The sequence below is a fragment of the Piliocolobus tephrosceles genome, chromosome 4 (genome assembly GCF_002776525.5).
Source record: "Piliocolobus tephrosceles isolate RC106 chromosome 4, ASM277652v3, whole genome shotgun sequence".
NCBI classification, from domain to species: domain Eukaryota; kingdom Metazoa; phylum Chordata; class Mammalia; order Primates; family Cercopithecidae; genus Piliocolobus; species Piliocolobus tephrosceles.
The window spans coordinates 44519161-44534976 of record NC_045437.1 but is presented as its reverse complement, the minus strand read 5'-3'; the positions used below and the strand labels follow the sequence as shown (position 1 = coordinate 44534976).

The window sequence follows — 15816 nt, the reverse complement described above, 5'->3', positions numbered from 1 at the left end:
AGCTGTGGGTTTGTCATAAATAGCTCTTATTATTTTGAGGTATGTTTCATCAATACCGAATTTATTGAGCGTTTTTAGCATGAAGGGCTGTTGAATTTTGTCAAAAGCCTTTTCTGCATCTATTGAGATAATCATGTGGTTCTTGTCTTTGGTTCTGTTTATATGCTGGTTTACGTTTATTGATTTGCAGATGTTGAACCAGCCTTGCATCCCAGGGATGAAGCCCACTTGATCATGGTGGATAAGCTTTTTGATGTGCTGCTGAATCCGGTTTGCCAGTATTTAATTGAGGATTGTGCATCAATGTTCATCAGGGATATTGGTCTAAAATTCTCTTTTTTGTTGTGTCTCTGCCAGGCTTTGGTATCAGGATGATGTTGGCCTCATAAAATGAGTTAGAGAGGATTCCCTCTTTTTCTATTGATTGGAATAGTTTCAGAAGGAATGGTACCAGCTCCTCCTTGTACCTCTGGTAGAATTCAGCTGTGAATCCATCTGGTCCTGGACTTTTTTTGGTTGGTAGGCTATTAATTGTTGCCTCAATTTCAGGGCCTGCTATTGGTCTATTCAGGGATTCAACTTCTTCCTGGTTTAGTCATGGGAGAGTGTAAGTGTCCGGGAAATTATCCATTTCTTCTAGATTTTCTAGTTGATTTGCATAAAGGTGTTTATAGTATTCTCTGACGGTAGTTTGTATTTCTGTGGGGTCGGTGGTGATATCCCCTTTATCATTTTTTAATGCATCTATATGATTCCTCTCTCTTTTCTTCTTTATTAGTCTTGCTAGTGGTCTGTCAATTTTGTTGATCTTTTCAAAAAACCAACTCCTGGATTCATTTATTTTTTGGAGGGTTCTTTGTGTCTCTATCTCCTTCAGTTCTGCTCTGATCTTAGTTATTTCTTGCCTTCTGCTAGCTTTTGAATGTGTTTGCTCTTGCCTCTCTAGTTCTTTTAATTGTGATGTTCGAGTGTCAAATTTAGATCTTTCCTGCTTTCTCTTGTGGTCATTTAGTGCTATAAATTTCCCTCTACACACTGCTTTAAATGTGTCCCAGAGATTCTGGTATGTTGTATCTTTGTTCTCATTGGTTTCAAAGAACATCTTTATTTCTGCTTTCATTCGTTATGTACCCAGTAGTCATTCAGGAGCAGGTTGTTCAGTTTCCATGTAGTTGAGCAGTTTTGATTGAGTTTCTTAGTCCTGAGTTCTAGTTTGATTGCACTGTGGTCTGAGAGACAGTTTGTTATAATTTCTGTTCTTGTACATTTTCTGAGGAGTGCTTTACTTCCAATTATGTGGTCAATTTTGGAATAAGTGCCATGTGGTGCTGAGAAGAATGTATATTCTGTTGATTTGGGCTGGAGAGTTCTCTAGATGTCTATTAGGTCCACTTGGTGCAGAGATGAGTTCAATTCCTGGATATCCTTGTTAACTTTCTGTCTCGTTGATCTGTCTAATGTTGACAGTGGAGTGTTGAAGTCTCCCATTATTAGTGTATGGGAGTCTAAGTCTCTTTGTAAGTCTCTAAGGACTTGCTTTATGAATCTGGGTGCTCCTGTATTGAGTGCATATATATTTAGGATAGTTAGCTCTTCCTGTTGAATTGATCCCTTTACCATTATGTAATGTCCTTCTTTGTCTCTTTTGATCTTTGATGGTTTAAAGTCTGTTTTATCAGAGACTAGGATTGCAACCCCTGCTTTTTTTTTTTCTCCATTTGCTTGGTAGATCTTCCTCCATCCCTTTATTTTGAGCCTATGTATGTCTCTGCATGTGAGATGGGTCTCCTGAAGACAGCAGACTGATGGGTCTTCACTCTTTATCCAGTTTGCCAGTCTGTGTCTTTTAATTGGAGCATTTAGTCCATTTACATTTAAGGTTAATATTGTTATGTGTGAACTTGATCCTGCCATTATGATATTAACTGGTTATTTTGCTCATTAGTTGATGCAGTTTCTTCCTAGCCTCGATGGTCTTTACATTTTGGCATGTTTTTGCAATGGCTGGTACCTGTTGTTCCTTTCCATGTTTAGGGCTTCCTTCAGGGTCTCTTGTAAGGCAGGCCTGGTGGTGACAAAATCTCTAAGCATTTGCTTATCTGTAAAGGATTTTATTTCTCCTTCACTTATGAAGCTTAGTTTGGCTGGATATGAAATTCTGGGTTTAAAATTCTTTTCTTTAAGAACGTTGAATATTGGCCCCCACTCTCTTCTGGCTTATAGAGTTTGTGCCGAGAGATCTGCTGTTAGTCTGATGGGCTTCCCTTTATGGGTAACCCGACCTTTCTCTCTGGCTGCCCTTCAGATTTTTTCCTTCATTTCAACTTTGGTGAATCTGGCAATTATGTGTCTTGGAGTTGCTCTTCTGGAGGAGTATCTTTGTGGCGTTCTCTGTATTTCCTGAATTTGAATGTTGGCCTGCCCTGCTAGGTTGGGGAAGTTCTCCTGGATGATATCCTGAAGAGTGTTTTCCAACTTGGTTCCATTTCCCCCCTCACTTTCAGGCACCCCAATCAGACGTAGATTTGGTCTTTTAACATAATCCCATACTTCTTGCAGGCTTTGTTCATTTCTTTTTCTTCTTTTTTCTTTTGGTTTCTCTTCTTGCTTCATTTCATTCATTTGATCCTCAATTGCTGATACTCTTTCTTCCAGTTGATCGAGTCGGTTACTGAAGCTTGTGCATTTGTCACGTATTTCTCGTGTCATGGTTTTCATCTCTGTCATTTCGTTTATGACCTTTTCTGCATTAATTAGTCTTGCTGTCAATTCTTCCCCTCTTTTTTCAAGATTTTTAGTTTCTTTGCGCTGGGTACGTAATTCCTCCTTTAGCTCTGAGAAGTTTGATGGACTGAAGCCTTCTTCTCTCATCTCGTCAAAGTCATTCTCTGACCAGCTTTGATCTGTTGCTGGTGATGGGCTGCGCTCCTTTGCAGGGGGAGATGCGCTCTTATTTTTTGAATTTCCAGCTTTTCTACCCTGCTTTTTCCCCATCTCTGTGGTTTTATCTGTCTCTGGTCTTTGATGATGGTGACATACTAATGGGGTTTTGATATAGGTGTCCTTCCTGTTTGATAGTTTTCCTTCTGACATTCAGGATCCTCAGCTATAGGTCTGTTGGAGATTGCTTGAGGTCCACTCCAGACCCTGTTTGCCTGGGTATCAGCAGCAGAAGTTGCAGAAGATAGAATATTGCTGAACAGCGAGTGTACCTGTCTGATTCTTACTTTGGAAGCTTCCTCTCAGGGGTGTACTCCACCCTGTGAGGTGTGGGGTGTCAGACCGCTCCTAGTGGGGGATGTCTCCCAGTTAGGCTACTCAGGGGTCAGGGACCCACTTGAGCAGGCAGTCTGTCCCTTCTCAGATCTCAACCTCCGTGTTGGGAGATCCCTGCTCTCTTCAAAGCTGTCAGACAGAGTCTTTCGCGTCTGCACAGGCCTCTGCTGCTTCCCCTGTTGTTTTTTAGCTGTGCCCTGTCCCCTGAGGTGGAGTCTACAGAGACAGGCAGGTTTCCTTGGGCTGCTGTGAGCTCCACCCAGTTCGAGCTTCCCAGCGGCTTTGTTTACCTACTTAAGCCTCAGCAATGGCGGGCGCCCCTCCCCCACCCTCGCTGCTGCCTTGCAGTTAGATCACCACAGACTGCTGTGTTAGCAATGAGGGAGGCTCTGTGGGTGTGGGACCCTTCCGGCCAGGTGTGGGATATATTCTCCTGGTGTGCCCGTTTGCTTACAGCGCAGTATTGGTGTGGGAGTTATCCGATTTTCCATGTGTTGTGTGTCTCAGTTCCCCTGGCTATGAAAAGGTATTCCCTTCCCCCTTGCGCTTCCCAAGTGAGGCGATGCCTCGCCCTGCTTCAGCTTTCGCTGGTCAGGCTGCAGCAGCTGACCGCCACCGATTGTCCGGCACTCCCCAGTGAGATGACCCCAGTACCTCAGTTGAAAATGCAGAAATCACCAGTCTTCTGTGTCACTCGCGCTGGGAGTTGGAGACTGGAGCTGTTGCTATTCGGCCATCTTGCTCTACCCCCAGTATGAAAAATTATTTTCTCTATAATCTGAGTCATTTTCAATTTCCTACACAGTATTATTCTATGTCATTTTATATGTGAAATAATTAACTCTCAATCAACTAATCTAGCTATTTTCATGACATAGCTCTGTCTTCTTTTAACTCCACATTTAACTTTTTATCTTCCTGTTGCTTTTGTATAGAAATATTTGGAATAGTAAAAACAAATTTTGTAATGCAGAAGACTTGTCTCTCAAGCCATTTGCTTGAGAAAGCTGAGTTTTAAGTAACCATCTCCCAACGAGAATAAAATTAGTGTTTGTGAATACTTTTTTACAACTGAAACTCCACCTTCCTCCCTTCCTTTCTCCCTCCCTCCCTTCCTTCCCTCCTTCATTCATTCATTCTTTCCCTCCCTCCTTCCTTCCTTCTTTCCTTCCTTCTTTATTCTTCCTCCTTCCCTCCCTGCCTGTTTCTTCTTTAATCCATTCCTTCTTTCCTTCCCACCTGTTCCCTCCCTTCCTCCTTTCTTTCTTTCCTTCCTCCCCTCCTTCATTTCTTCCTTCTTCACTGCTTCCTTTATATGCATACATATTTATTCAGTACTTACTACTTACCTTTTTCTGTACTATCCATTGTCCTCACTCTAATGTGAATGACACTAACAAAAAAAAAAAACATCAAAATGCTTTTGTCTGGTATTTGGGCCCAGACAACAGAAGCAGCAATGTCATAGCTAATAGGAAGTGATATGGCTTTCATTCTTCATAAATCAAAAATAAAATGAAGAATAAAATATATTCACATTTTAGAAGTTTTAGCTTCATATACACAATAGTAAAGAAACGGGAAGTTTTAAAAGATGAGATTTTCATATATTGAATTAACATTTATCGAATATTTAATATATTCTTATACACTAGGTTCTGGGAATACAAAAATTTCAACGTCAAAATAAAACACAATCCTGACTGTAATGTGATGTGCATTACTGTAATTTATGAATTTTTGTATCTAAATTTAAATTGCAATGTTATACTATATCTATTTTTTTTTAATTTCAGCATGTTTTTCTTCCAGATATGATTAATATCTCTCTTAATATTTGTTTACTCTTGACATCTTTAGGAGATAGTCAACTTCAACTGTCGGAAACTGGTGGCTACAATGCCTTTATTTGCTAATGCGGATCCTAATTTTGTGACTGCCATGCTGAGCAAGTTGAGATTTGAGGTGTTTCAACCTGGAGATTATATCATACGAGAAGGAGCCGTGGGTAAAAAAATGTATTTCATTCAACATGGTGTTGCTGGTGTCATTACAAAATCCAGTAAAGAAATGAAGCTGACAGATGGCTCTTACTTTGGAGGTTAGTAAAAAAGATGCAACTAAGATAAAATCTAAGCTGCTTGAGATTTGTGTCTTTAAGAATTTTGGAGATGTCAGCATGTCACTTTGTTGGTTTTGAATGTAAACCTGCATGTGAATTCTGATAAAAGTGTCTATAACAGTGCTTTCACATTTCAGAGTCACAGGCTCAATGTGTATGATTTACTACTACATTGGTTGAGGTATTATTTCAACCTCTTTATCTAGAACCAAATATTAGGGGCTTCAGTCAAATGGAAAGTATGATTTTCTCCTACACAAAAGTTCCAGGAGGGTTGGCAGGCTTTCTCTACAACAGTTTTTGGTGACCTAGATTCCATCCATCCACTAAAATGTTTTGTTTCATTTTTGTCATCTCCACAAGAGGAGCTGATTCTTCTCCGCCATGTTTTGATATGGCTCTTATAATGGGGCAGAAATAATAGAAGAAATGAAAAACTAACAGCTACTGTTTGATATTCCTACTGCCCAGAAATTGCAAAAATCATTGCTATTCACATATGATTGCCCAGAATTAGTATAGGATTACCTTCAAGCCTAAGGAAGGCTGCAAAATGTAGCCTCTAGTTAGATGGCAATTTACCTTGCTAAAAATTTATGAAAATTTGTATTGTTTCTGTGTTAGTTTGTTTGCACACTGCTGATAAAGACGTACCTGAAACTGGGAACAAAAAGAGGTTTAATTGGACTTATAGTTTCACATAGCTGGGGAGGCCTCAGAATCATGGCAGAAGGTAAAAGGTACTTCTTACATGATGGCAGCAAGAGATAATGAGGAAAAAGCAAAAGCAGAAACCCCTGATGAACCCATCAGATCTCGTGAGACTTATTCACTATCATGAGAATAGCATGGGGAAGACCGGTCCCTGTGATTCAATTACCTCCCCCTGGGTCCCTCCCATAACATGTGGGAATTCTCAGAGGTATAATTCAAGTTGAGATTTGAATGGAGACACAGCCAAACCATATTAATTTCCAATTTTTTATTAAAATTATATATATAATGCATATATATGTTTCTACACATGTACAAAAAATGCCTAGAAATTGATTTACTGGGTCAAACACTATTTGATCTTATTTTTATACTTAGACAAATAACACCCAATTGCTTCTTTGATAAGCCTGCCTGTTTGCTTTGCCAATTCAGTTTTAGTTTTTTCTTGTGTATTAGTCCATTTTCACACTACTATAAATACCTGAGACTGGATAATTTATAAAGAATAGATATTTAATTATCTCACAGTTCCACATAGCTGGGGGCGGGGCACCTCAGGAAACTTAAAATCATGGCAGAAGGTGAAGGAGAGACAAGCAACTGCTTCACAAGCAGCAAGAGAGAGAAAGTGCAGGGGAAACTGCCACTTAAACCATCAGAACTCCTGAGAACTCCCTCACCACCATGAGAACAGCATGGGGGGACCTGCCAGCATGATCCACATCCCCTCAGGTCCCTCTCTTAACATTCTTAGCATATGAGGATTACAATTCGAGACGAAATTTGTCGGGGGGACACAGAGCCAAAACATACTATCTTGTTAATAAACAAAAGGACACACCCTAATCATTTGCATTTCTGTTTGCATTTTTGCTATTTCTGGGAGGTTGAGAAATTTCTTGTTAGAGTTGCTAATTGCTTGGATTTATTTTTTTGTTCCTATTCTTTGCACATGTTTCCATTCTGTTGTTTGCCTTTGTAAATCTAATTTATAGGAATGTTCCAGATATATATTTTATATGATGCAACTATTTTCTCCTAATTTGTTGCTTGTTCTTAATTTTGTTTATAATATCTGTCATCATTTTGATCCTCATTATTGTTGATTTAAATCTGCCTATTTTTTTCTTAGGGCATTAAAGATTGTATGTTCTGTAAGTGAGTTTTACACACTGCAAACTAATGGAAATGCTTTTCTTATCTTTCTTTTTTTTTTTTTTTTTTTTTTTTTTTAATGATAGGGTCTCCCTCTGTCACCTAGGCTGGAATGCACTGGCATGATTATGGCTCACTGCCGGCTCAAGTGATTCTCCCACCTCAGCCTCCCTAGTAGCTGGGACCACAGGCATATGCCTCCATGCCCTGCTTTCCTATTTTTTAATTTTTTGTAAAGAGGGGGTGTCACCATGTTACCCAGGCTGGTCTCTAACTCCTGGGCTCAAACAATCTTCCTCCCTTGACCTCCCAAATTTCTGGAATTACAGGCATGGCCACCTGGCTGGAATTGTTTTTCACATTTTTATGTATTTTATTTAGTTTTACTACATTTTTTCAGGACTACTTTGTTATTATAATTTATTATATTATATTATTATACATATTTTTGTTTTAGTATTAATTTAAAATGTAATTAATACATTTTTGTTTTAGTATTAACCCATCCAAAGTATATTTGTGAGTATAATGTGAAATATTCTGTATTATCCCCATTTGTTCCCCCAAAGAGACAATTTTTCCAAAATCATTGATGGAGTGATTCCTTAATAATATGCTGACTTTAAGAAATGTTCCTCATTTACAGCTAAGATATATTTATTAGGAAAATTTTTGAATTTTGGTAAGTGCATTTTTTAACTGTATCAAAATAACCATGAGGTTATAACCCATTAATCTATTATGACTGAGTGAAACATATTACCTCAAATTAATTAACTTCTTTAAATTCCTGCTCACCAATTAAAGACAATTTTGAAGTTCCATTTTGAAGCTTTCCATTTCTTCCCACTCTTCTTTCTTGTTAAAATGATTCTGTGTTGTCTCATTGGCCTCTTAGCCTTTTGTGCAGGTTATTTTAAGAAAAACACCGATTAGGAAAAACTATGAATCTAACAGGATCTGCTTCAGAAAGTACAGAAGACTAATGTTTGAATGAAGGGAAAAATGAAAGAGAGTATTGAAGTTAGATGGGATAAGAAATGAAAGTAAACAGTTGATCTTGAAAAACGTGGAGATTAGGTATACCAACCCCTACTCTGTCAAAAATCTGCACATAATTTTTGACTCTGCAAAATCTTGACTAATAGTAGCCTACTGTTGGCTGGAAGCCTTACAAATAATATAAATAGTTGTTTAAAACATTTTGTATGCTGTATATATTTGATACTGTATTCTTACAATTAAGTTAGCTAAAGAATATAAAATATTTAAAAATTAATAAGGAAGAGAAAATATATTTACTATTCATCATAATAAATAGATCATCATAATAAATGGATCATCATCAAGGTCTTCATCCTCATCATTTTTATGTTGAGTCGGATGAGGAGGAGAAGGAAGAGAAGGGGTTACTTTTACTCTCTTGCGGTGGCAGAGGCAGAAGAAAATCCACCTGTAAATGGACTTGCGTAGTTCAAACCTGTGTTAAGTAGTGAACTGTATATGTATAGGCCAGGTTTGGGGATAAATTTGTAGGAGAAAAAGTCTTTGAGTCAATTTCTGGGGATTTGATGAATATGTAGAAGAAACATTTGAAAAGAATTTTTTGAAGTGTTATTATGCACAAAGACAGGATTTGTGAAGTCGACATATGTTTTGTGAATTCAAAGGAGCTTTTAAATACCTTACAGTTAATTTGGTAATATGACTAAGGTTTTATACAAAGACTGGAATATGTTCCTCCCTGGATTTATTTGGGTTAAACTATTAGTACAGTGAATCACATCAATGAATATCCTTATGTTAAATCATAAGATCATTTATGAGATTAAAACTATTTTTTCTTGATGTATTATTTCTTTAACATAGTGTAGCATCTCTGTCCATGAGTGAGATTGGTCTACATATAATGTTGTTTTTATTGGGGTCATTTTTGTGATCTATTAGATGACTTACGATATCAGGTTATGCTCACTTCTTAGAAAGAATAATGAAACTTTTTCAAAAAGTATTCTCTGTTTTAGAGAAGTTTAAACAATCTAGGCATTACCTGTTATTTGAAAATTTGATAGGCTTCACAAATAAAGCCACTTGCATTTGATTCCTTGTATTTTATGGTTATTAAGATACTCAGGTTTTCTATTTCTTTAGGAGTAACCATTCGGTTCATCTAATTCAATTGTTCATAATACTGAGTACACATTACTATCTCCTGGGAAGCTTTAAAAAAATTTGATGCCAATGCCAAAAAAACTACTCTATATTTTCTCATATAATTGAGTGGAGTTGAAATCCAATCACCAGTATGTTGACAAAAATCCTCAGATGATTCAAAAGAATTTTTAAATTAAAAATAAATAGTTACAGAGACAGAGAGTGAGAGACATGAAGATATTGATATAGATATATGGTTCCCTTTTTACTTTTAAACTTTTATTTCCCTTTTATTACAGGGTGTTTATATTTACAAAATTATTGCAAAGATCATACAGATAATTCCAATGTAAACACCTTGCATTACTATGGTATGTTGGTCAAAACTAATGAACCAACATTGATTCACTGTTAAAATACTTAATAAAGTGCATTTTTCATTAAAATTTTTCCCATCTTTACCCAATGTCCTTTTTCTGTTCAGAATCCGATACATAATACCACCTGACATTTAGCAGTAATGTCTTCTTTGGCTACTTTTTATCATTAAAATTTCTTAGAATTTCCTTCTTCTTGGGTAATTTGAAGCACTGGTTAAGGTATCTTGTAGAATGTCCCTCAGTTGGGATTTGTCTGATGCTTTTCTCAAGATTAGATTGGAGTAATTGTTTCGGGGAAGAAAAACAAGACTTAAAATACCATTCTCATCACATCATATTGAGAGTGCATACTATGAATATATCTTATTGCTGTTGATGTTAACCTTAATCATCTAACTTGAGTTAGGATTTGTAAGTCATCTCCATTGTAAAGTTAATTTTTCTTCCCCTCTCATTCCATACTGTACTCTTTGGAAGATAGTCATCACACACAGCCCACAAGTAAGGAGTGGGTAGTATTGTTCCACTTCCTTAAAGGCCAAGTATGACATAAATAACTTGAAATCATTCTGAACAGGAAATTTACCTATTCCTTTTCATTATTTATTGATTTATACAATCCTTTTTGTATCAGTATGGACACTTGGATATTTATTTTATAATTTAGGTTATAATCCAGTACTACTTTATTAATTCTGTTGCTCAGATTGTTTCATCTTTGGCTATTGGAATCTCTTTCAATTAGCGCCTGTGTCCCTTTGTCCTTATTATTGTGGGTAAACTTTTTCTTATTTCCTGTCACCACAGTATGCTCCTAGCTCATCCTGAATAGTTCCTATCAGTCTAAAAGTATTCATTTCTTCAAGGAGCCTTGGATTCTATAATTGGAGAATGGTAATTGAAATAAAGATCTGGAAAGCCCTGAGTTGGTGCAGGGTATCACATAGTGAGAGAGCTGAGAGTGCTCATGTGGAAGACCAAGTTCTTCTTTCTCTTTTTATAAAGCTACCAGTTATCTCTGATTATAAACCATTTATACATCAACCCATTAATCCATGAATGGATTAATCAGTTTATAAAGGCAGAGCCCTCATGATCCAGTCAACTCGTAAAGACTTCACCTCTCAATACTGCCATATTGGGTATTAAATTTCAAGGAGTTTTGAAGGTGACACATATTCAAACCATAGTAACATCTTTCCCCTAATCTTGATTTTGGGAGAAAGCATCCACCTATTACCATTAAGTATGGTGCTAATTGAACAGTTTTTTTTTTTTTTTTTTTTTTATCATGAATGAATGTTGGGTATTGTCAAATGTGTGTTTTTCTATGCCAAGTCTGTGATCATATGTTTTTTCTTCTCTAGTCTGTCAATGTGGTGAATTGTTTTGATTGATTTTAATTTTAAGTGTTGAACCAGCCTTGCATGCCTAATATAACTTTTATTTCATCAAAATGTGTAAAATGTATTGGATTTGATTTGCTAATATTTCGGTCATGATTTTGTCTCTGTCTTTTTAAGATATAATATTCTGTGCATTTTTATTCAGGTAATGTGCTTTCTGATTTTTGTATTTGGCTGATTCTCACTTTATAGAATAGATTAGAAGGTGCTCCTTCTTCTTCTATTTTCTGGAAAAGATTGTGGAGAATTGATATCTTTTCTTCCTTAAAATTTTGGTAGAATTTACTGGTGACAACTTTTGGGCCTGGTGATTTATTTTTTGCAAGGTCATAGAATAATTTATCCAATTCCTTGTGGATATAAAGTTATTTAGGTTATATGGTTCTCATTATGTGAATTTTGTTAGTTTGTACTTTCCAGGAATTGCTCCACTGCATCTACTGAGTTCTTTGTAGTATGCTTTGATCGTTCTTTTAGTGTCCCCAAGATCAATAGTGATGACCCCTTTTCATTTTTGATGTTCATAATGTTTACTTTCTTTTTTCTTGGTCAGTCTTCCTAGAAAATCTTAAAAAATATATTTTCCAAGAGCTACAGTTGCACTTCATTGATTTTCTCTATTGTTTCCTGTTTCCATTTTTATTGATTTCTATCATAATTTTCATAGTATTCTTAGTTTTGGGGCTTTGAGCTTAAATTGCATTCCTTAGTCTATTTTGCTAAGATGGAAGCTTAGAATATTGATTTTTCAATCTTTTTTCTGTTCTAATATATTTGTTTAATACTATGTAGTATAAATTCCTGTCTAAGAACTTCATTTTCTACCTCCTGCAAACTTGGTGTCATATTTTAATTTTCGTTTTCTTTTTTTAATATTATCTAAGACTTTGTCTTTGTCCCATATGGTTTTTAAGTGTGTTAAATATATAGGGATTTTCTGTCTTTCTGCTGTTGGTTTCTCGGTTAGTTCATTGTGACCTGAAAATTTACCTTGTATGATTCTCATTATTTTCTGTTTCCTGAGATGTGTTTTATGGCCCTAAATCTTGATAAATGTTCCATGTAAAAGAGAAAAATAATATTCTTCCATTGTTATTTATTTAACCAAACTCACTTGAGTAAGAAATTATGTAAAATACTATTTTGTTTCCATTCAGAGCTTTTAGCCTCATTCATATTTTCACTACGATGACATGGGGTGGCTATTGGTGGACCTCAAGGGTACCAGAAGCACAAATCTTTTATGGGCAGTTTATGGAAAAAAAATAAGTCTACATTACTTTCAATATCAACATGCAGTTTTAGACATCAAAGAAGATAATACAAGGCAGTCAAAATCTAATAGCATGTACTTATTTAATAAGCTATACATATTATACAAACCCTACCTATTTCATTATCTAATATGAAATCTTGAGATCAATAATGCCAAATTTTATATTATACTAGTTTTATATTTGTATAAGTTGAGCATGACAAGTTCATAGTATTGTTAAGCAGAAGAACCGGAGGTAGGCTGAGGAATGCTCTTTTCCCTCTTCTAATATGTCTAACTAAACAAACATAATCAGTTCACAAAACATTAAACCTCAATAAAATAGAGGGCAGAATAGTAAACTAAGGAGACTTATTTAAAGAAAGATCAAATGCAAACGTTTTGAATTCTATGCATAACTTGATTTATGTCTACAATAATGAAGGAGTATGTTTCTAGATCAGTATTTTTTTTAATTTTTATTTATTTATTTATTTATTTATTTATTTTATTATACTTTAAGTTCTAGGGTACATGTGCATAACATGCAGGCTTGTTACATATGTATATCTGTGCCATGTTGGTGTGCTGCACCCATCAACTCGTCAGCACCCATCAATTCATCATTTATATCAGGTATAACTCCCCAATGCAATCCCTCCCCCCTCCCCCCTCCCCATGATAGGCCCCAGTGTGTGATGTTCCCCTTCCCGAGTCCAACAAGGATCTAGATACTAGATGTACCATACGACCCAGCCATCCCACTACTGGGTATATACCCAAAGGATTATAAATTATTCTACTACAAAGACACATGCACACGTATGTTTATTGTGGCACTATTCACAATAGCAAAGACTTGGAATCAACCCAAATGTCCATCAGTGACAGACTGGATTAAGAAAATGTGGCACATATACACCATGGAATACTATGCAGCCATAAAAAAGGATGAGTTTGCGTCCTTTGTAGGGACATGGACGCAGCTGGAAACCATCATTCTTAGCAAACTATCACAAGAACAGAAAACCAAACACCGCATGTTCTCACTCATAGGTGGGAACTGAACAATGAGATCACTTTTTTTTTTTTTTTTTTTTTGAGACAGAGTCTCGCTCTGTCCCCCAGGCTGGAGTGCAGTGGCTCCATCTTGGCTCACTGCAAGCTCTGCCTCCTGGGTTCCCGCCATTCTCCTGCCTCAGCCTCCCGTGTAGCTGGGACCACAGGCGCCTGCCACCTCGTCCGGCTAGTTTTTTGTATTTTTTAGTAGAGACGGGGTTTCACCGGGTTAGCCAGGATGGTCTTGATCTCCTGACCTTGTGATCCACCCATCTCGGCCTCCCAAAGTGCTGGGATTACAGGCTTGAGCCACCGCGCCCGGCCGATCAGTATAATTTTTTAACTACAGAAAATTTGTTTTACTTTTTGGTGAGGCATGTGGCTCATGCACCACCATATCCTGTATTCTTAGCCGAGGTCTTACCTAGTGTTGTAGCAGAAAAAGTATGAGGAAATGAACCAAAAATGAGTGTGAGACACATTCATAAGGCCTGGGGATAGAGCAGTGAGAAAAAAATACTATGCCACTTGTACTCATGGAACTTATATTTTAATGGGTGGTTATATTTTACAAAGAAGAATTTAATAAAGAAACCTGGGAATTACTAAAAATATTAAGCCACATTATAAAATGGTGACAGCCATATTGGAATTACAGTCCAGGCATGTGGAATACCTGGGAGTCCTAGGCTTCCCATTGAGAGTGATGGTGAATGGGCATAAAGAGCTCGAGGAAATTTGTCTACATAGCTTGGGCCAGATGGATGGCAAGTAAGTGTTGGGGTTGTGGTGAGTGTTGGGGTGCTCAAGGAGTGATGGTTTTGATTGTAGCAAAAGGAGTGTCTGGATTCCTGCTTAACTCCTCCTTTGAGTTAGGTTTTATAGTCTCATCATCCTCTTTTTAAATATCAGAAAAATGAGTCTCAAAGCTATTAAACAAGAGGCCAAGGCCATGGACTTGAGAAGGGACAAACCCAGGTTTCAAACTCAGTTTGTTTCTGAACCTGAAGCCTGTGTTCTTTCCAGAATACCTAACTGCCTTTTAAGAGGGACATGATTATTCTCCATGATATCACTTCAAATCTATCCATGAACCTTTTATTTAATTTCCATGAATTCACTAAACTCTTTTGTAAGTCTATTCATATGTTCTATCTGACCATTCTATTAAGGTAATCATACTGTAAATATATTATCCACTAAGTAAAATGCCATTAACAAACTTCATTAAAATGTCAAATAATATATCTTTGTACCAATACTTTATGATTTTAAGGAAAAGTTTGTTGTTCTAATGTGATTTATTTGATTATTGTTAATATCTCCTTTACTAATTCACCTCTTAACAATCATTTATCTTTCCACATCAAAGTGTTCTAATTGATTCAGTCTCTTGAGTTTCTTTCTTTCAAAATGTCTGTCCCATAAGTTCTTTTTATGGAATGATAATGTGAAACAAACCTATGAGAAAGGAAATATTTCTCATGACTCTTGTTAAATGCTGCTTTAATAATGGCCATTTTGCTGGCTGTGAAGAGACTGGCAGATACTTTACATAGTTAATGTGTGTATTTAGGATTCTTATGACCAAAATACATTTGGGCAGATAATGATCATTTGACATTTTTAAATTTAGAGACACCAATTTGAAAAACCCACAGGCAATCCCGGTTACGGTGACTATTCATTAACTCTAAGAGGACTGAAGCATCTGCCAAATCTGCAGTTTGCAATTTGCTCCACTTCTAGTACATTATATTTGTTTAAGCTCATGCTGGTTTTCTAGAAGGCATAAGAAATCTGTTGATAATTTGATTAGTTCAATTTTTTCTATGATGAGGAGGAAGAAGAGGCAGCAGTAGGAAAGAACAATTAATCTTCTTATGAATTTTTTTATTTATTTTTATTTTGCTTTCTCATTTGTTATCCTCTTAGATGAGGCTAAATGAAATAATTGTTTCCATGCTGGTAAGGCAACTCTGTCAGATCTTTTCTTTTCTTGTCAGGTCTTAGCTGACTTAGAAATGTCAAATAATATATAATCATAAGCTGAAGCTTTGCTAACTCATTGGGTGAGAGAGATGCTAGTCACCATCTATATCCTCACCTTACAATTCTATGTCTTTATAAAGTCATTTATAAAGGAATCAATGCCAAATGTCTGACATACTTAGGAAAATTAGGATGAACATTAAGAAGATGTTTGATTTTGAAGTCAAAAGGTCTTTCTCTCTTTAATAAAACGGTAGAAAAGGAGAGAGAGGGGAAGAAGGAGAAACCTAAAAAGTTCAT

At 36.4% G+C, this 15816-nt stretch overlaps 1 protein-coding gene across 1 annotated transcript in view; it reads left to right on the top strand.

Moving 5' to 3' along the window:
• HCN1 (hyperpolarization activated cyclic nucleotide gated potassium channel 1) overlaps window positions 1-15816 on the top strand; it is a 417480-nt gene that overhangs the window by 368930 nt on the left and 32734 nt on the right. Inside the window, exon 6 of the mRNA XM_023216595.2 lies at window positions 5137-5377. Coding sequence (XP_023072363.1) covers window positions 5137-5377 — 241 coding nt within the window. The remainder of the gene's footprint in view (window positions 1-5136; window positions 5378-15816) is intronic.